Source organism: Pituophis catenifer, unplaced genomic scaffold (genome assembly GCF_029215685.1).
Source record: "Pituophis catenifer annectens isolate HBS135680 unplaced genomic scaffold, rPitCat1.0.hap2 SCAF_2, whole genome shotgun sequence".
NCBI lineage: Eukaryota > Metazoa > Chordata > Lepidosauria > Squamata > Colubridae > Pituophis > Pituophis catenifer.
Window position 1 is genome coordinate 179510308 of NW_027256882.1, and position 22362 is coordinate 179532669.

Here is a 22362-nt window from a genome sequence, read left to right on the forward strand (position 1 = left end):
CTGCTAAGATAACACAAGTTAGTTTATGAAGTCATTTGATGTTGAAATAATTTAGTTTCTATGGCTTCATCCTTGATACAGGCATGGTGCCTTTGATCTCAATTAAAGTTATATTCTCCATAGAAAAATACAAGCCTTATGACTTTAGTCTTGTAATGATGGACCCTTAGTTAGAACATAGAATAAAAGGGCTGGAAGGGACCTTGGAGGTCTTCCAATCCAACCTTCCGCTTAGGCAGGCAATCCTATACCATTCTGGACAAATGGCAGTCCAGTCTCTTCTTGAAAACCTTCAGTGATGGAGCACCCATGATTTTTGGAGGCATGTTCCAGAGGTAAGTTCTTTTGAATGTTGCCCCCAGTCATAAATGTGGAAGATCAAAACACTGACTTAGTAATTCTATGTGATAGTGAACAGCCTAGCTGTCATTTCTGTCATCTTCTTTGCAAAATGATTAAATGGGATTTGACACATGGGGAAGAAAACCTTGGCATTTGCAACTTTCTAGCTCACTGCAGCAAGCTGGGCTCTTAGATTGGAAATACATATAAGAAGTGATGCAGAAGAAGGAACTGTGGGGGAAGTGCTCCACTGAATATGTCCTTGCCAATATTGCAAATGAGTGCAGGAGGATGCACTAGCTTCTTCTGGGTAGGACTGTCACATTAGTTTCTGGAAAGCTTAGCCAAGCCAAATGTCAATTGGCATTCCAAGCCATTGGCAATTAGCATTCCAGTTTTGCTCCAAAGAAAAGCAGCTTGCTTGCACTGGCTTTGTTGTATTTGGCTGACGGAAACCACAAGAGTAAACACTATACAACAAAACCCCTTCCAGAAGTTGGCAGGTAGGTTAGGTTCATCAAAAGGCCTGAGGAAGTGCAGAGAATTCCGGATGGTAATCTGCAGAAGAAACAGATACAATCAGTTGGATGTGACATGTCTAGAAAGATTGGCTGTATTTATACTTATAACACGGGATTTTCTGCACATGCAGAAGCAGCACTTTACTTTTACTTTTATTATATTTATATACCGCCCTTCTCCTGAAGGACTCAGGGCGGTGAACAGCCATGGTAAAAACAGTATACAAAACAAAAAAATTAAAAACTTATTAAAATAATTCAATCACTGGCCAAATTTAAAACACCCAGCTAAAATCGTTATTTAAAACTCCTATCAAAACCCAATTAAAATCCTTTATCCTGTCAGATCGGCTTGCTGGAATAATAGAGTCTTCAGAGCACGACGGAAGGCGCAGAGGTCGGGGATCCTTCGTATGTCCGGGGGCAATTCATTCCATAGGGCCGGGGCCCCCACAGAGAAGGTCGGTGGGAGGCAAATGGGTGGCAGAATGCGGTCCTGTAGATAATCAGATCCTAAGCCACAGAGCGCTTTAAAGGTGGTAACCAACACCTTGAAACGCACCCGGAAGACCACCGGGAGCCAGTGCAGCTCGCGCAAGAGGGATGTTACATGGGAACGACGAGTCGCCCCCATTATTACTCGCGCGGCTGCATTCTGGACCAGTTGGAGCCTCCGGGTGCTCCTCAAGGGGAGCCCCATGTAGAGAGCATTACAATAGTCCAGACGAGAAGTGACGGGAAGCACTGACAGCAATACTACACATTTAGGTTGAACTGCATTGTGGACTGGGAAAAGACTAGGGTGCGAAGGGAAAGCTCAAGCTGATAAAAATTGCCAAACAAACCTTGGGTAATGAGATCCTCATTCAAGGATCCAATCCCAGCAGGGGATTATCCCATTTTGGTAGGATCAGGCACAATTATTGCTATCATTTTAGTGCTGGGTGAAGACATTAAAAAAATTAACTACAGCTTCTGTGGATATTCAGTTTGCTGCAGTTTCATTCTGTTACACTGTATAGATGTTTATAAACCACTGGATTTACACTCATACACATTTTTGGGAAACTTAAAAAGCAATGTACAAATGATTAGGTCAACCACCAATCTATCTGCAACTAGGTTGTATCAAATTGCAGGTGGCATTTACATCCTATCATTCATACAAGAAAGCCATCTTAGTGTAATCTAAAAACCAGGAGACCTTGAGTTCTAGTTCATCTTAGGCACAAAACCAACTGGGTAACCTTGGGCCAGGCATGCTCTCAGCCCTAGGAAGGAGGCAATGGCAAACTTTTGAAATATTGCCAAGAAAACAGCAAAGATTTGTCCAGGCAAACAACTGGGATTCAACACTGACTTGAAGGCACTCTTCCCCCTGTCAGTTTTTATATGGACAGGTAGTCCTTGACTTAAGACCATAAATTGTGGCCATTATTTTATGACCTTTTTTTGCAGCAATCAAGTGAATGCCAGGATCATTAAACAAATGTGGCAGTCATTAAATAAATAAATCCAATGAAAGTACTGCCAAAAACCAGCAAGAATTGTAGTACAAATGGCTATAAATACAAGCCAGCTGCCAAGCATCCCAAATGCAATCATGTCTCCATGAGGAGGTGCAATTGTCAGAACTCTGGAAACAAATCATAAGTAACTTTTTGTGGGTCCATCGTAATTTTGAACAGTCACTAAGTGGCTAGTTGTTAAGCAAGGACTACCTGTACACATTTCCTTGAAGGCAACTACCATAGTAGGGAACAGCATCAATTTTTCTTGTACTTGCTCTGTGATGAAAATGAAAGCTATTTTGTATAGTCTCATGAATCTCACTCAGCTTTGTAGTCCAACTTTCAAGCATACACTCAAGAGATAATTTTCTATACTTTTTTTCCTGTAAACTCTTGCATTATCCAGCTCCTCTACAGCTGAAAACTATAAGGAATCTGTTATCAGTTAATAATTTTAATAATTTTTATATCATTAAATCACTTATCAGAAATTTCTGATTCCACTAGAGCTGAAAAATATACTGCTCAAAAAAATAAAGGGAACGCAAGCAGAAGATATCCAAGATCTGAATGAATGGAATAGCCTTATTAAATACTTTGGTCATTACATACAGTAGTTTATACACTGCTCAAATAACTAAAGGGAACACAAAACTACTGTATGTAACGAACAAAGTATTTAATAAGGCTATTTCATTCATTCAGATCTCGGATGTCTTCTGCTTGTGTTCCCTTTATTTTTTTGAGCAGTGTATATAGAGTAAATGCAAACTTATAAGTTAGGCCCACGGTGTGCTCTAAATCTAACCTCTTCCAGGCTGCTTTCCTAGGTGCCCATTTGAGTCTGGGCCTGATGTCCAGCTTGCAGGACAGAGGTGCTGATAGGCTCTGGGTTGCCTGCCAGGTCTACTACTTCCAAGAATTTCAGGTCTGCAAATGCCACTTCCGACACATTGGCTGCCAATAAGCGATTGGATCTACAAAATAAGGAGGGTAGAGTAATGTCACAAAAACTGGAGCCTGACATTTTTGGTTCTTAAAAGATTTTTGGAGGGAATTCCAAAGGAGGGTATTTTCATTTAAAATACAGACCATTTGTTTTGTTTGAAGTTGTTTTAAAGAGGAAGAGGTACACACAAACTAAACTCACAGATCCTTAATTTATGAGCTGTAAGCATATAATATTCAGACTACAGTAGTTAGGTATTCATTCTTTTATAAAAGGCAGTTAGTTGGTCTTTCATTTACCTGAGAGAGATGACCCGTATATTGGATGTTGTGAGGAAAGTCTTAGCCATAATGACAATAATTCTGTTGTGTTGCAAGTATAGATATTCCAGTGATTCTGGAAGGTCTGGTGGAACATATGACAACTCATTGAAACTCAGATCCAGGAGCTGGAAAGGAAAAACCCACTAAATATTAGGTTTGGTTGTCATTTACAATGGCAATAACCAGAGATAAGAAGCTATCCTCCACAAACCTACCTAATCTGTAATTTCTGCAGACTTTCATAATGCACTATGTAAAACAGCTTTTCCTTTTGTCTGTCCTGAATCCATAATAATATAACTTTACTAGATTAAACTAAATATGATAAATTATTTATTTGCAAATTCAAATTTAATTTTGCATGTATGTGTCTATATTTGTTTCAACTTGATTTTGAATGTCAATTCCCAATTGCTTTACTTACACATAGGAGTTTATTCTGAAAAGCTCTACCATTTTGCTGTCCTAAAATGACCTTTTTAGCCACAAAAATATAGCAGTCAACTTGAGCAGTCAACTCCTTCCCTGTTCCTTCTTGCCTCACCTTGAGCCCATGCAGCTCATGCCAAGTGCCTGGAGAAATACTGCTGATCTTCAGCCGGTTGTGTGCCAGGTGCAGCTCTTTAAGCATGGTGAGGTTAACTAACCGTTCTGGAGAAAGAGCATTGAGCTGGTTCTTCTGAAGGTTGAGGACTTGAAGACTGATGGGCAACCCAGCAGGGAGAAGTGTGAGCCTATTGCCAGAGATGTCCAGAGTTTCTAGGAGCCTAAGTTTGCGGAAGGCCAGACGGTGGATGTGGGCACTATAAAGCTGGTTGTAACTGAGATTGAGCTCAGTCAAAGCATACGTGGCCGCAAAGTCATTCAAGCCAACACGTGCAATCTGGTTGTGCAACAGCATCAAGGATCGGACACGCCGCGGAAGTCCAGGTGGGATTCCATCTAGCTGATTATTGTACAAATGGAGTGTATGCAGGGAGCGCAAGTGGGCAAAGGCTTCTGGGTGCATCCCTGAAGTTGTTAAAGCATTGCTTTGCAATAGGAGATACTGCAGGCCTCGCACGCGGCTAAGACGCTCAGGCGGTAGTCCCTTCAAGCGGTTTCGGCCCAAATGTAGTATTACTATGTTGGCAGGAAGACCAGCAGGCACCTCCGTCAAGTTGTTGTTTGAAAGATCCAGGTATTCGAGGCTCTTCAGCTTGCTATAGAGATACAGGATGCTGGATAAAAAGCCTAGAAAGTCTTCCAATGCCCCCTACTCCAGCAAGTTGTCTACCCAAAATCCAGAAGCCCTGATTTTAAATTATACTGCTCTTTGCCACAGCCAGTTTCACTTTTTACCATTCTTACCTGAAGGTAGGATGGCTCAGGACCTCACTGGATAGATTATTATTCTGCAGGTAAAGCTCCCGGAGGCGCCCCTGGCTGCTCAAGGCCCCTTTAGGGATACGAGAAATGTGATTATTCTGCAAAAGGAAGTCTTATGGTCAAAGAAATGCTCCACTCTTGTTCCCCCAACAATCTAAAATGGCATTATAGGTGAGAATAGCCAAAAAGCTCTTGTGGTATTGCTATCACGCAGAAGCAGAATAAATAGGAAATGAACATCCATAGCTGGGTTGTGGTAACTAATAACAACTCTGGCATCTTCCTCAGAATCTCAGAACCAAAATCCTTGGCTTTTCAGGCAGTTGATATTAAATAGAGAAATCAATTTTAACCTTCCAGGACTGAGTCCAGCTGCAGAGAGCCTAAATTCTTGAATATATTTCCTCATAATTAAAATGTGGAGAACATGGAAGAATGTGCATGTTTTTCATACTTAGACATTTTCTAATAGTCAAGTAATATAGTTTATCTAGTACAGGTAGAAAGACTACAGGCAATCCTTGACCTCAATTGTGGGTACAACCACAATTGAGCCCCAAATTTATGTTGTTAAGTGAGACGTGTTAAGTGAACTTTGCCCCATTTTACAACCTCATTTGTGTTAAATTGGTAACGGAGTTGTTAAGTGAATAGGGCTTTCCCATTGACTTTGTTTGTCAGAAGGTTGCAAAAGGTAATCACATGACCCCAGGACCCTAAGGACTCATAAGTATGAGTCAGTTGCCAAGCACCTGAATTTTTGATCGTGTGATCATGTGGGGATGCCACAATGGTCATATGTGTGAAAAATGGTCATCAGTCACTTTTTTCAGTGCTGTCATACCTTCAAGCTAAATGGGCTACCTATATTAGATATTTTGCCACCTTGAGGGGTTTATAAAAATAATAAAGGCAGGATAATAAATAAATAAAATACAGTCTCTTCAGACACAGAAAGTGCCCTTGACATTCTGAAGGGATACTGTTAAAGAGCAATTTTCATAGCTCCGTAGGTTTCATATGTTAGCCCACAACTGCGTTTCCTAAAAAAGGAATTAGCTCTGATTATCAGTTAACATTTCTATTTAACACAGGAGACAAGATCAGACAAGGAATTCGCAACATATAAAAGATTGTGAGCATATGTGTTATGCCACTTTTGGGGCCCTTTCCTATCCGTTCCAGGTTCTCCACTATGGAGAATGAGCTTGTACAATTGAGAAACATTTGAAAAACTGAGTTTAACACAAAAGATTGCATTCTTTCTGCTAACAGCACTCCCTCTCTTACAGCTTTTCAGTTCATATAATTCTAGCCAACCTTTTTTTCCTAACCTGACAGGATGGGAGAGAGCTACAGACCTGCAAATGGAGGCGAACAACACCACGGGGCAAATTCTGGGGCACATAAGTGAGTTGATTGTTGGAAAGGATCAGGGTGCTGACAGCATCCGAGCCATTGAAAGCATCAAAGGACAGACCAGTGTTGTTCAAGTAATTGTTGTGCAGATAAACAGACCTGAATGGAGGAAAAAATGGAGGGAAAAAATTCAACTTTCCCTGTTTAGTAATTCAGGTCAGGCCTTTGGCTGCTTCTTGAACAATGGGTGTGATTTCCAGTGGCTTGACTTTTCCAAAAATCGGCATTATTCCCATCCTCCCACCCCTTGCCCCAGGATGCCATTCTTGTCATGTAGTTTTTCAGGAGTTGGCCAGCACCTGGTAGTGCTGGCTTTACTTCTAATAAAATGTGGAGTTTTTTTTATCTTAGCTTTACCTGAGACCAGGCTTATGCCCAAAGGTGAGTGGATAGAGCCATGTCAGGCGGTTGGCAGCAAGGTCCACAATGCGTAGTGTGTGGGGTAGGAACTGTGGTGCCACGGATAGCTGGAAAAGAAACATGAAGATATGTACTGAAGGAAGATTTTCTCATTTTATGCATAAAGTTGGAACATGGAAAATGGGAAACATGAGCCTGGAAAAACCCAAAATGGTTAAAATGGAAATAAAGTGTACTAAAATGAATGCTTTAATAATATGAACTTAGGTGGACTGGGAACATTGATGTTGTATAACCAAATGCACCAGCTACAGATACAATGGGGAAAGATTCCAAAGAAGCCCACGGCAAATTGCAGGAGGTGCTGAATATGGTATCAAGATAGATGTGCTACTACCGAGTGATTGGAATGAAAAAGTTGGAAGAAAGGAGAAACCTGGAATTAGAGGAAAAATGGATTAGGTAAAAGCAACAATACAGAAACTAAGTTAAATGCAGTTTTGTGAAGAGAATGCTTCTTTATCACTAACCTCTACTTCATGCAACATAACAACAAAACCAACCATATAGAGAAATATAATCCAGTCTAGGTTCAGGTTGTGCATGAGTAATAAACTAATAAAGTAATAAAATAATAAAAATGTTAATATATGGATTAAACTTTGAAAATTAATTCGCTAGATGTACCAGATTTTAACTGGTGGACAAATTATATGAAAGAGACTCTAAAGAGATAAAAGATCACTGAGTAAGCGAACAGTGGAAATTAATAAGTGTCTGTCAAGGCAGATTAAGGGAGAGTCACTAACAAATTTTCATCTAAATCAAGAGTCAAGTATTTAACTAAGGATTCTAAAAAGAGTTAGAAAATGAAATAAAAGCATTTCTACTCGTAATACTCTAAGAAGACAAAAAGAAACTGAACAGTGGGCAACTATGATTTGCAATGTTTGCAGCAGGTCTTCTTGCCTAGAAACAACGAGATAAATTTGCAGCACAGTGGAAATAACCTTAATATGAAAACAGAGAGAGAAGCAAGGGCAGAAGACAATAGTATCAATCAGGAGCGAGAGGATTAGATGGGAAGTAAGTAGGCCTATTCTCCATGCAGGCCTATTCTTACCGTTTTTTAAATTTTTGCTTTTTTATTTTATTGGATTTGGGAGGTAAAGCCAATATTCTAGCCCAGAGCATGCCAAAGCATGTATGGGATAGTTAGCCTGGCTATAATTCCCTGCTTGAGATTTGAGTTTCGAGAGGAGACTATTATCAAAGGGTTAGAAAAAAGATTGAGCAAATAGTCTGAAAATTAAAGATAATTTAATGGGATTTTCTACAAGAATATTGTTTTTCTGAATTGATTCAGCAGTTTGGAAATCCAAATAAATCTATCTAAGAAATCCAATTCAAATTTATAAATCTAAATAGGAAGGGAGGCGTTCCATCTTTGCATAAATCATGTCTGTTCTTAATTTTTGGTTTTGTTTTTTTTTATCAGCCAAGGAAGTTATATATTTCTGGCCTGGGAGGGAAAAAAACCCTTTAAATCAAGATTGATGCCTACTGGCTACATAGACATAACCATGCAATTCTCTTGGCAATAATATGGAAGTGAATTGTCACTGCCTTCATCTAGAGTTGTTGGGGGTTTTTTTATTCTCAGTCTAGCCTACAATCCTGGTATTCCTTGGTGGTCTCCAATCCTAGTACTAACCAAGTCAAACCCTGTTTACTTTTCTAAACCAGACAGATTTGGCCAGGTGAGGTAAAGTAATGGTCATACATGGTGACCATAGTCCAGTGATCCAATGGTCTACCCTGAGTCCTTTGGAGGAAAAGTGGGCAAAAGTGTAATTAAAAAAAATCAATGATTCCTTCTTTTAAACAATCCTAGTTATCCATTAACCATTGATTTTTATATAGAAATCTCAGAGCCTAATTTTTTCATCTTGTGGTTCCTTAACTTAGCATTTTTCATTTTCTTTGCTGATATTTGTGTTTATTCTGTGTTTGTGCAAGTAAAAACCCACATCATTACACTGTATGCGCTTATTGATCTATATATGCTCACCTTGTTATTGGCCAGGTAGATGTACTGAAGTGACTGCAGTGACTCAAAGGCTTCATCCGGGAGACCTTTAAAATGGGACAAATTAGGATAAGGTCTATCTATATTTGGGATCCTGCCTAAATTGCTGTGCCAGTTAGATTTCTTACCCCATGCAAGACCTCTCAGTATCTACTCATCTACTTAGTATTCACCTCTCGCTATCCACTGATGCCATGCTCAGAAAGTAAAGAAAACTGGTTACTGCTGAGTCAGTCAGCTATGACTGAGACCAAGCTGCTATTTATCAGCCGTTCCACACAGAGCAGCCCCACACCCCCCCACTCCTGCAAAATATACTTGAGTTGTATCCTGCCTTTTATAGGAGCTGAAGCAACATATTGTATCTAGCATTCCCTCTTATTTTCCCTTTAAACACCCTGTAAGAGGAGGTTGGACTGAGAGGGAGTGACTGGCCCACAGTCACCCAATGAGCTTCCGTGGTTTAGGATGGACTGGCCTTCTAACCAGTTCAGTTTTTTAACCCTCTATTCGATGGAAGAAAAGCAAGTGATACTTCACATTTGAAAGAGCCCTTCCACCCACCAAGCCATTTACTCTTAAAGAGAACAATGATCTTAAACAGATTAAGGATTAACTACTGCTTGTGTACATTCAGAAGGACCTTCTGAAACACAGGGAAATACCAAGGAATACCCGCTTACCATCAGAAGTGATCAGATTGTCATGGAGATTGAGGGTTCGTAGGTTGATCAGACGGGATAGTTCATGGTAGGGTAGCTCTTGCAATTGGTTATTCTACAGAAGGAAGATCAGCACTGTATAACAAGGGTAGAAAGGCATCCATACCACCATGGCGTGGTCTTTCTCTGCACACCTGCAGTTTATGAGAGCTATTATTTTACCCCACAGAGCAAAGCTCATCTGCCCCAATAGTTATCAGGGTAACATCACCTGCAATGAAAGATGCTGGATATCTGTAGAGATATTGCTGGGGAAAATGTGCAGGTCAAGGCCACCACAATCCACTGTCTCCTCTGTTGGGCATGTGCATTTAGCTGGACAGCCAGACACTTTCTGGGCAGGGTCCCCACGGGGCTGGGATGTTGATAGTGACAGGTCATCATCTTCATCCTCATCCTCCTCATAGTTTTTCAGCAGAAAGCTATAAGGAATACTTGCCAGGAGTAGTAGTATATGACCACTGCACAGCTGCTAGGGTAAAAGAGAGGGCTAATCAATGGTCCTCTATATAATATCATAATGTGCTTTTCTCTCAATGCTTCTCCTGTCTGCTCCATTGGGTAGGCCAGGAAACACCCCTCCTTTCTTCCTTCCCAAGTCTGTGCCTTTGGGAATGTAGACAGAGGTCCTTCATAGTATTGAAATGCCTTACTAATTGAAATTGGGTACCCGAAAGCCACTAGGCTGTTTGTCTCTCCTTTGGAGTATTAAGCAAATGATGGTTTTGTTTTTTTTTAAATAGAGGATGACAAAAATATCACATGCAGGGTAGGCACAACAGAAGCTTGCACTAAATGTTTGGGTAAAGTTCATGCACACATGGAACAGTGTCAAAAGTGTTGGGAATGGGCTTACACAAGATTTTCATTAACTTGGCATGGAAAAATGCTTTATTGACTAATTATTGGAAAAGGGGGAGCAAAATCCCACACAATAGACCTTACAAGGAGGAATTTCAAGCAAAAATTAAAGGCCAAAGTGCAACAGAGAGATCTAGAGAGCATTACATTTGTAAATGTGTAAATGAGAAAGAGGGAGAAAAAATAAAGTATGTTGATATTCAAGGGGCTTCTGTGACAGGTGCCACAGTGCAGGGGGGAAATATTGGGGGGGGACTCTATAATCTTGTTGAAAGCAGGAACCAATCAATATTACCCATTTAGACACCACTTTCTTGAGCAAAAGTAATCCAAGCTAGCATTCCTGGTCCTAGCTCCTAAAGTATCTGCTTTCTGATTCTTTTTTTGGGGTGGGGGGAGGAGGTCTTCTCCTTTTAACATCTTTATGACAGTTTCAATTTTCATAGGTAGAGTTTCTTCCATATGGTGTCACAGAAATCGAATTAAATAAATTATAAATATATAAAAGAAATCTTCCAAATAGCTGTAGAATTTCTGCCTGATATAGCTGTTCGATGTGCGCATGAACTTCGTGAGCTGCAAAGAATTTTCATACTAGTAATAGAGATTCCCTGTTTTCTTGCTACATCCACAAATCACACAAAAACGCTGGCACACCTTAATTCGAAACAATCTGTTTCCCGACGTAACCATTTCGAATACAGATTCCCACTTTGTCAGTCGGCATGCGTGGTTAGAATTAAGAGTCCGATCGCCCTTCGGCAGCTGCCACGCAACGGAGGTAACGCATCTGAATTAAAGAGCCAAATTAGCCGCACCTCCGCCCTCCCATTCAAGCCTTTGTGACCTGTCTGCGGATCTCCTTCCTCTTCCTCCTGTTCAGCCCCAGATGGGAGCGGCGGAGTGCACACCCTGCCGGCCTCCGCTACGGCTCAGATCGGTGCCGTCCAAAGCCCGCTCCGCCCCTACAGGCGCCTCTGTCGTGCAGCTGCCGGGCGCCTGGGTACCATGCGGTTAGAAACCTCCCGGGCCACGTTCATGCTTGCTCACCATCGCCCTGTTTGGCCGGAGCCGTCTCTCCTCCGACGGATGCCACGGATCCCAGATGGGATCTAGACCTGCGCAGGGCGGTACCTCTTCTCTCCCACGACCCCTGCGCTACCTCCTTCCTTCCTTCTCTTTCCGAAGCCAAACTCTTTTGCCTATAGGCGGCTTACGGAGGAGTCCCGAGAGCGCACGAAAGAAACCCTCCTCCTCCCTTTTTTCTTCCCCTAAGGCGCCTGGGACAGACCGGCGGACCTGCTCCAGCCGTGCAGCTGTCACTTCTGCGGGCGACTGGGAGGGTGAGGGAGAAGAATGGTATGTTTCTTTCCCTTTGTTTTTCACCCGATCAAAGTCAAGAAGGAGGGGCTGTTATTGCATAATGTTCAGTTAGCCAAAGGAGGCTGGGGGACTGCCAGCCAGCCGCTACTCTTCGGGAACCGATCAGCTGCGGTTCGCCTGCTGCGCGCCTTGCTTGTTTTCTCGGGTGCCGTAGAAAGTTTCTGCTACAGCCACAAAACCTCCAAGGCATCTCTTCAACTCTTCCTCTGATAGCTACAGGATGCAGTACACCTTTGCTTTCTCTATACCATACTTCCTGGGTCAGACCTTGCAGCCCTCCTCAAACCAGTAGCAGAAAAAGTTTGTTCTGACCTGAATTACCATTAGTGTATCATAGTGAATATTCAATATCTCTAAACCTATCCCACACATGCTGGGGAAAAAAAAACACTCTACAAACTGCCAAAAGGCAGGAAAGCAAGGCAGGGTTTTTTTGGTGACAACAGGCCAAATAAATGGTTTGCTCTCACCTTCCAAAACATTTTCTGATTTGCTAGTCTAGCTTGTTATTCAGTTGCTCAATCCCTTCAAGATCTTATCATCTCCCATCCAATGAATAACCACACACCTTGCTTAGTTCCCAAGCTCAGATAAACTCAACCAGATTACCAGTTATTACCTGCTAGGACCTGAAAGCTGGAGCTTCAATAGTCAAAACTTGTACTGTAAAAATGCTAAGGTCAATATCGTAATGAAATTAATAACACATAAGATGGCAGTAATATTAACATTGCGTGCATTTTTGTACAGCTCCTGCTCTCCAGAAACACTTAAAAGTCCTCCGCAGAAGTGCTGTTAAGACCCTGACAGCATGAATGTTGTCTCTCGCCCAGATGGCACCAATGTCTGTTTCTTTAGCTCTGGAAGAGAAGAGAACCACTATCACTTCTGCCTTGAGGCTTAATAGCTAAAATTTTATCCAATAGCTGAATTTAATCACAAAATGTCCAATTCTCCACTCTCCCCTCCAAATGTACACACTTAGGAATACTATAGCTCAAACATATCTCATTTTGGTCATATGTTTAAGAGCACGCATATCAATAAGAGGAGGGAAAAAAGGATTATGTCCTGAACATAACTCATTCCTTTTTTGAGATTGCAAGACATTTGGGTATGACTCCAATCTATGGAGTTAAGTCTTCTGAGGATGGAAACAGACATCTGCTGTCTTGTCAATTACCTTTTCCTCTCTGAAGCCTAAAATATTACTAGCAATGCTATGCCACAGGGAATCATATGGTAACTTTCCATTAAACCTTCCATTAATCAAGTTACTGAATAAACGACAATGTCTGGATTCAGACAACTAACCATTCATGTGGTTTGTTTGTAATTTAGCAGATTCTGTGAACTTAGACATAGTCATACATCCAAACTCGGAATCAGAGCCAGATGCCAATGCCTTTCTGTATGTACTCTGGCAATGTTAATATAGGATCTAATCAATAATTTCACCAAGAATATCAGGCATGTATACTGGCTCATCTTCCAATGTCAAAATCGTGGTCCTCGATTTATGATTATAATTGAGCCTAAAATTTCTGTTGCTAAGTAATTTCTGACTTAAGTAAGACATCAAGAGCATATTTCCACATCAAAGAAGGGAGTACAATATATCAAAATGTTCAGCTCTTATCTGTGATTTGTGCAAAGACAAAGGCTTTTCTTTTAACCATCCAGGACAGCAGTTCCTTTTGTGCCCAGTGATAATTTTTTAATTTTGGCACAACATATATTTATAAATTAGTGGTACAGCCATGGGACACTGCATGGCTCCACAACATGCCAACATCTTCATAGCTCATCTAGAAAAACATTTTAATTTCTACTCCCAAAGACCCCTCTGACTGTGAGTTCTAGCCCTGCCTTAAGCACAAAGCCAACTGGGTGACTTTAGGCCAGTCATACTCTCTCAGCCCTAGGAAGCAGACAATGGCAAACCACTTCTGAAATCTTACCAAAAAAACTACATCAAATTGTCCAAGAATCCACACTGACTTGAAGGCACCCCATTTTGTAATGCATCAAGTAATAATTATCATTTTTAACATTTAATTTCCTTTTTATTTCAACATATGCAATTGATCCATTTTCCTAACCAATGTTTAATCTAAGTGCAACTATCTCAAGATAATATTAACTACATCTGATGAACATGATATAAAACTTTATAGACACTATAAAGTTATAAAACAATAAATAGATTAATCAATAAAAGACTAGAATATTCTTTGATTCCTAATGTATATTCTATGACAGGGGTGTCAAACTCAAGATTCGCAGGCTGATAATGTCAGATCTGGCCCACGGGGCTGTCCTGGAAAATATAAGGGGACAGCCAGCATGGCTTCGGCCTGGTCTACCCAATACAAAGAGGAAACATCAGGCCAGCATGGCTTCGGCCCGGTCTAGCCAAGGTGAAGAGGAAACATGTCAGCAGTTTGGGGAGTAGCATTAAGCTGGTCACACCCATCCAGTTGGCCATGCCCAGTGAGTGGTGTCAAGATGGCCACGCCCACTGAGTTGGCCACACCCGCCTGGCCCCCTGAGGTCAACCACAGCCCTGATGCGGCCCTCAATGAAATTGAGTTTGACAGCCCTGCTCTATGACATTAAGAGAACAATAACTAAAAACAGGATGTTGAGTAGACATCTCTCTCTCTCTCAAAACACTAGAGTGCACATTCACTCAGCAAAATTGATGGGTGGTTGATTCAAGACAGACAAAAGAAAGTCCTTTTTTTACACAACATACAATTAACAGTGTTTGAATTTGCTCCCTTAAAATGTGGTAACAGCCACAAGCTATATAAAACTACACAAGTTTGTGGACTAGAAGTTGATATTAGCTATGGTTGCATAAAAAGGAATGTCCATATTTGGAGGAAGCCTATGTCAGGGTTCCAAGTAACACCCCCAACCAAGTAAGACTCCGAGGCTGGCAGTTCCTTAAAGATCCATTTTATTAGAGATGTCATATTGGCACATCTGGGAAAACCCAAATCTGAAAGTTCCCGGGTTTTCTCCACCCAAAGGAAAGTCCAAGTCCCTTCCCCTGCACCCACATGTCCATCACATGGTACAATCAATCCACTGTCCCAACTGGAGATGTCTCCCAGTCACACCTCTCCAGGTGCAGGCTCATAGTCCTTGACTCTCAGAGAAAACAATGTTGTTATGGCTAAATAACTCTACCATGCAACCCCCCTTCCACTTTCCCACAGCCCAAAGTGTGGCAACCCTGAAGATCCAAAGAAAAAGATGGCCTCCAAGGCTGACAGCCTACCTCCAAATACTGGCTATTAGGGAATAATCAGGAATGAATTTTTGCAAGAGTGTGTTTGTGGGCCTTGTGCTCTGCAGTGACATCTGGCTAACTACTACTGAAATCAGAGAGCTGGATTAAATGGTCACTAATCTTAATGGGTTCTTTTTCCTAGAAGAAAGTTGTCCTATGCTGTTTCTTCCATTCTCTGTAGATCAATCAAAGAAGCAGCAGGGTTTAAAAACTCCAAGTTCTGCTAGCAAATGAAATATTGCACCTTAGACATATGTGCGATACAAAGCTAAGCAATTGCAATTTTACTGAAAGCATTCCCAGCCTTTGTCTCTAAAGGTTTGTCCTGAAGGTGTCAGGCAACTCATCTTTGGGAAGTAATGGATTATGTAAAGACAGAGTCTGTAAATAAGAGCAGGCGGTTTTGGTTTTTCTGTTGTCATGCATATTTATACAATGTTTGATGCCAAATATTCCCAGAGACGCTGGAACCCTCATTTATAATTTCCTGAAAATTACGTACGAGATTAGAAAATGCTGTAAAGTGATGGGCAAGGCCTCAGTTTTATTTGGCTCCTACATATGAAGTTTAATCTGACCCACAGCTAAATTTCAGAAGCTCTGTGCCAACACTCAGCCCCTAAACATATAAATTTGGTGTTAACATATTTATGCTGGAGTGCTCAACTGTGGATAAACTGTCTCCCCAAACAGTAAATTAAAAACAATACATCATGTGATCTGTTAGGCCTTATGTATGCATAGCATGCATGCTGACATGGATGAAATATCAATCCAGGAGCAAGTAACAGCATCAAGTAGAATTCAGCTGATACTGAAAAGCAAAACAGCGCTGTATTTGGTTGGTTTTTGGATGGAAAACTACCAGGGAATCCTGGAGCGTAGGCTACTTTGGAAAAAACAAAAGTACATCTTGAAAATGAGCAATGACAACCCACTTCCTTATTATTGTCAAGAAAACCACACTGGTGTCTCCAGTTAGTCACGAGGCGTCAAACTTGACTTGAGGGAAGTTTTATTTAACAGAGAAATACTAATCATTCAGCGGCTCTTATCTCAACTCCAAATTTAATCCTGTTTCATATAAGATACCCTTTTCTTTGTAGGCTCATCTAGCCAAACACTGTTCAGTTAATACATTGACATTCACCAGATATTTCAATTTCCAACTCCTTCTTGGCAGTTTCAGGAGGCATCAAGATAAGACATTTAATACATCTGTGACAGATGGCTTAGACATAGTTGCATTCAGCTTGATGAGTTTCAATCTGTTATGAAGTTCAATCTAAAAAGGGCAATATTTTGCATTCAGAAAAAGATCTAGCACTGAAAAGTTTAGCTGGAAACACAACAATTTATTCTAGGAATAAATCCCATCAAAAAAGGAAAAATCTGATAAACATGCATTGGATTACACAGTAAATAGATCAATTATCTCTGTTCCCCCAAATGGCCAAATCAGGGTTGAAATCCAGCAGGTTCTGACAAATTCTGGAAAAGCAGTAGTGGAAATTTTGAGTAGTTTGGAAAACCAGCAAATATCACCTCTGGCTGGCCTCAGAGTGGGGAGGGAATGGAGATTTTGCAGTATCCTTCCCCTGCAACGCCCACCAAGCCATGCCCACCAAGCCATGCCCACCATGCCATGCCTGTCAGTTTGATTCCAAACCAAATTAATCTGGTCCAGGCTAAGATACTCTGGCAACAGTTTAAAAGGTATTCAGTTTAGAATGTAGATTATCATTTTCCTGCCATTGAATATTTGCACAGCTGCTCTATGGATGACATTTCCACTGCCTGGTTTCTAAAAAGGTCTGAAGATCTGATTCTTCTCTCAAGTACTGAACAACGATGTTATGTGAGCTCATTTTCAATGGCTTTAATGTGGGCTGTCTATGTCTATGTGTTTTCATGATTTCTGCTGCGTTTTGTTTGTTTGCTGCTTTTAACCCTCTGTTAATTATCCAGAGTCACATGCCAGGAGAAAAACCATCTAAATTGAAATACATTGCCCTGCTCTGTTCCCAAATTTCCTTTCCTTAGAATCAATTATTTTCCTTTTTGGACATATATTTTTTATTTACACACACACACAAAGTTAAGCTGAATTTTTACATATATAAAGCATTGAAATGCAGTAATAACATGCATCTTAAAAAACTATTTCCAGCATGCACACTAATATTTCTATACCTTCATTTACCAATGATGCAGGAATAACAGAGAGTTAAGATCTTTGGTTAGCATGCAAAAGTTTGCTGGTTTGAAATCCAGTGGGAATTTCTTCTTTCCTTAATGATAGCTTTTCTTTGCTCAAGTAGGTAGTTTTCCCCCATTCCGTTTTAAAAAAATAATTCTTGAATTTTATTATTTTACCTTTTTCAATAATCTCACATAGAAAAATTTCATTCCAGCTCCCAAATATCCCAAACACAACTATGCACTTTCTGTGAACTCTGGGTAAAACCCTCCCACTTCAGGTGACTTGGGAAATGGTAAAATCCTTAACCTTAAAAGAAATAAAAGAAGCGGGAGGGGAAGGGAGGGGAACTACCAACCTATGCTAAGTGCAAATTTTAATCACTGTGCTATTATAGCAGCCTGATAATAAGTGATGATATTTAGCCTCTTTGAATGTATGATAAGCATTGGATTAGCTGAAGGAGCAATATAGTACTCCTCAAAATCAGTCAATGTACTCCTGAATGTAGCCTGTAGTCAATAAGTGTCCTAGCCCTTAACAAGCAGAAACTCTCAAGACAACATATTAGGGAAAACAGACTTTAGAAATGGAGGAAAAAACTGCTCAGAAGTTGTTTTGAAGGTGACTAGGGGGTTAATAGGTGACTTCATCCATTACTACTGTACCATGGAAAAATAGTTGCCTACCTATTCTGGTAATAGGCTGGCCAGACACTGCAGATAAGCCTTAAACAATGTCTGCAAAATCAGCTTGACTAATAGCAGTAACCTGTCCCATCTTCGTTCAGGTACAGTTTAAATATATATAGTCCTTAGTTTGACTGATCATCACTTGGTGCCATTGCAAAGCTATCTTTCCCAGTTGAAGGATAACAGAACCCTGGGAAACAGGATTTGCTGCATCATTATTACTCCAATTACAGTCTACTATAGCACTTGCTACTATCCGGAAAGAAATCTAATCTGATAATTTTGAGAAAAATAACTTTTAGACTTTAAATGACAAAGGGGTTGGTCTATGCATCTTACCATTAAAAAAAAAAGATATATATTTTGCATCTCACAAGCATGCTCATTCTTATAGGCCAGTAGGCAAAATTTCAGGTTATAAATTTATTTATTTTATTGAATTTCTATACTGCCCTTCTCTCAAAGGACTCAGGGCCAGAAATAAAACCAGAAATAAAACCATGACAATAGAAAAATTAAAAACAAGTTAAAACAATTAAATCAATTGGCCGAAAATTCTAATAAAACCCATTAAAAAAGCAAAAATATTATTATTATTTAGGCCAGCCCTGCTTGTTGGAATAGTAATGTTTTTAGGGCACGGCGAAAGGTATGCAGGTCGGTAATCCTACGAATCTCCAGGGGCAGCTCATTCCAGAGGGTAGGGGCCCCCACAGAGAATGCTCTCCCCCTGGGGGTCGCCAGCATTGTCTAGCTGACGGCACCCGGAGGAGCCCCTCTCTGTGGGAGCGTACTGGTCGATGGGAGGCTATCGGTGGCAGAAAGCGGTCTCGTAGATACCCAGGGCCCATGCCATGGAGCGCTTTAAAGGTGGCAACCAATACCTTGAATCATACCTGGAAGACCACCGGGAGCCAGTGCAGCTTGCACAGGAACGGTATTACATGGGAGCGTCGGGTCGCTCCCATAATTACCCGCACGGCCGCATTCAGCCTCCGGGTGCTCTTCAAGAGGAGCCCCATTTAGAGAGCGTTACAATAGTCCAGACGGGAAGTGACGAGGGTGTGAGTGACGGTGCGTAAGGAGTCCCGATCCAGAAAGGGACGCAACTGGTAAATCAGGCGAACCTGATAGAAAGCCCCCCTGGCCACAGCCGTCAGATGATCTTCCAAGGACAGCTGCGAGTCCAGGAGGACACCCAAGTTGCAAGCCCTCTCTGAGGGGGTCAAGATCTCACCCCCAAAAGTCAGTGATGGAGTCAACTGACTATCACGGGACGCCGGAAACCACAGCCACTCGGTCTTGGAAGGGTTAAGTCTGAGCTTGTTCCTCCCCATCCAGATCCGTACGGCTTCCAGGCACCGGGACATCACTTCAAGGGCATCATTGAGGTGGCCCGGGGTGGAAATGTACAGCTGAGTGTCATCAGCATACTGATGGAAATCCACCCCGAAGCCACGGATGATCTCGCCCAGTGGCTTCACATAAATGTTGAACAGGAGGGGCGAGAGGACCGACCCCTGTGTCACCCCACAGACTAGGCGCCTTGGTGGTCGACCTCTGCCGCCCTGCTAACACAGACTGCGTATGGCCGGAGAGGAAGGAGGTGAACCACCACATAACGGTGCCCCCCACTCCTAACTCCTCCAGCCAGCGCAGCATGATACCATGGTCGATGGTATCAAAAGCTGCTGAGAGATCTAACAGGACCAGGACAGAGGAACAGCCCCTGTCCCGACCCCTCCAGAGATCATCGACCAATGAGACCAATGCTGTTTCCGTGCTATACCCAGGCCTGAAACCCGACTGGAACGGATTCCATTAATTCGCTTCATCCAAGTGCTGAGGAAGCTGTCGTGCCACCACTCTCAACAACCTTCGCCACAAAACGAAGGTTGGAGATAAGGCGATAATTTGATAAAACAGCCGGGTCCAGGGAAGGCTTCTTGAGGAGGGACCTCACCACCGCCTCTTTCAAAGCAGTGGGAAAGAAACCCTCACTCAAAGAAGCGTTAATAATCCCCTGAAGCCAGCTTCATGTAACCTCCCGGGAAGCCAGCACCAACCAGGAGGGACACGGATCCAGCAAACATGTGGTCGCATTCAGCCTACCCAGGACCCTGTCCATGTCCTCCGGAGTCACAAGGTCAAACTCCTCCCAGCTAACATTCTCAAGACCTGCCTCTGTCATCCCATCTGAACCCATCCAGTTGGAGTCCAAGCCCTCTCGAATCTGAGTGATTTTGTCGTGCAGATATTGCACAAAGTCCTCAGCCCTGCCCTGCCCGTGCTCCCGTATGGAGAAGGGAGCGGGTCACCCTAAACAGGGTGTCTGAGCGGTTATCTGCAGACCCAATCAGAGCGGAAAAATAATTAAATTTTGCCACTTTGATCGCCACTAGGTAGGTCTTAATATGAGACCTCACCAGTGTTCGGTCAGATTCGGAATGGCTGGCCCTCCAACCGCTCTCCAGGCGTCTTTTCTGGCGCTTCATCTCTCTCAGCTCCTCGGAGAACCAAGGAGCCAATTGAGATCGGCGCCGAGTCAGAGGCCACAAAGGCATGACGCGGTCCAAAGCCCCGGTGGCCGCCCTATGCCAGACAGCCACTAGTTCTTCAGTTGAGTCGTGGGCCAGAGCCTCAGGAAGTGGACCACGCTCCGTCCAGAACTTCTCCGGGTCCATCAAGCACCTGGGACGGAACCATCTGACCGGTTCCGTCTCCCTGCGGCGAGGGGTAGAGGTGCGAAGAGCCATTTGAAGGAGTGAATGGTCAGACCATGACAAGGGCTGCATAACTAAATCCCCTATTTCTCGATCATTCTGCCACTGACCAGAGACTAAAATCAGATCCAGAGTGTGTCCCCCCGTGTGAGTAGGGCCTCGAACTAACTGGGTCAGGTCCAAGGCCGTCATGGAAGCCATGAACTCCCAGGCTGCCATTGATGTGTCACTGACTGATGTCAGGTTGAAATCCCCCACGACCATCAGCCTGGGAGTACCAACCGCCACCCCGGCTATCACATCAGGCAGCTCGGGCAGGGCCGCTGCCATGTAGCAAGGAGCCAGGTACACGATCAGCAGACCCACCTGCACCCCATGGCCCCACTTCACAAGGAGGGACTCACATCCAGCTATCTGAGGAACAGTGGTCTCCCTCGGACATAGATCTTCATTAATAACAACCGCCATCCCCCTGCCCCTCCCCTGGGCCCTCGGCTGATGGAATGCCTGGAAATTTCTGAATAAGATCTTCCTGAATAAGATCAAAAATGAGGGGGGTTTTATTTACCACAGACCTGGCGTTACATAACATCAGCCGGAGGTCCAGGGCCTGAGGATCTGAGACACCTGGAAACGAGAAAGGCATTGGGGACCGGAGCGCGCAATCGCTCGAAGGTAGCAAGTGTGCACTCCCGGAACATGATATGGCCCCCTGTCACCCCCATATCTGCCCCTCCCACCTACAGTACTGATTGAACTACCCTCCTTGGATCAAGCTCCCGCCCCCTCCCACACGTCCGACCCCGTATCCCTGGTGCAGGGATACAGGGTGGATAAGGATAAATGTGGTGAGAATTTTTACAAAACAATTACTGTGGATGTATTGCCCATTAAAATGGCTCCGAAGTCAATGCTGCCATTTACAAAATACCAGCAAACTAGTGAAGATGCTGTCTCTCATCAGGTTACATAGCACCATCTTGCTAGTTTCCTGATGCTTTTCTTCCTTGGCAATATGATTCCACTTCTAAAACTGGGTTTTACCCCCAGCTAAGTTTCTTTATTATAAATGCATGGGAATAAATGCAGTTCTCTAAACTGCAGCTAGTCCTTTAAATAAAGTACATCAAGTTGCCAACTTCCATTATTTTTAGTTAAACATATTTTATTTCAAAATGTTAGATAGGGCAGGTAGCACAATAGGTCTAAAGTATGAATACCAAATGTGAATTGTTATTCATCAATAGTATATACATTTTTAAAAATACACTTCTATTTAGACTAAGAACTAGCTTCATCACTTACAATAATCAACTGGGAGCTTGTACAGTTTGGGAGAAATAAATATTTTTAATACAAAGACATAAAGAAATAAATATTCTTTAATACAAAGAATTACTGTGATTTACCTTGGGCACTCAGATCAGTACAAGATACATTTAAACAAATAATATAAAATGGGTTAGTTTTAGGAAGTTTGTGTCAGCATTTATAATCTTTGATGTTATCATGGCATCACAAACAGAAGCAGGTCCATAAAATAAAACTTGCCTTAACAACAAGTTAAGGCAAGTAATGATTACACAATTCCCATGAAG

At 42.2% G+C, this 22362-nt stretch overlaps 1 protein-coding gene across 1 annotated transcript; it reads right to left on the reverse strand.

Annotated features, from left to right (window-relative positions):
* Positions 1–9: 9 nt before the first annotated feature.
* Positions 10–21232, reverse strand: PODNL1 (podocan like 1). The gene is made up of 14 exons (XM_070934457.1): positions 20934–21232; positions 20567–20765; positions 11683–11800; positions 11284–11390; positions 9816–10073; positions 9566–9659; positions 8865–8929; positions 6791–6900; positions 6376–6532; positions 4997–5112; positions 4191–4848; positions 3623–3771; positions 3183–3351; positions 10–900 (listed from the first exon to the last, which is right to left on the reverse strand). Exons 1-13 carry the CDS (start codon positions 21230–21232, stop codon positions 3201–3203), a joined length of 2481 nt encoding a protein of 826 aa, XP_070790558.1. The 3' UTR covers positions 10–900; positions 3183–3200.
* Between the last annotated feature and the right edge of the window lie 1130 nt (positions 21233–22362).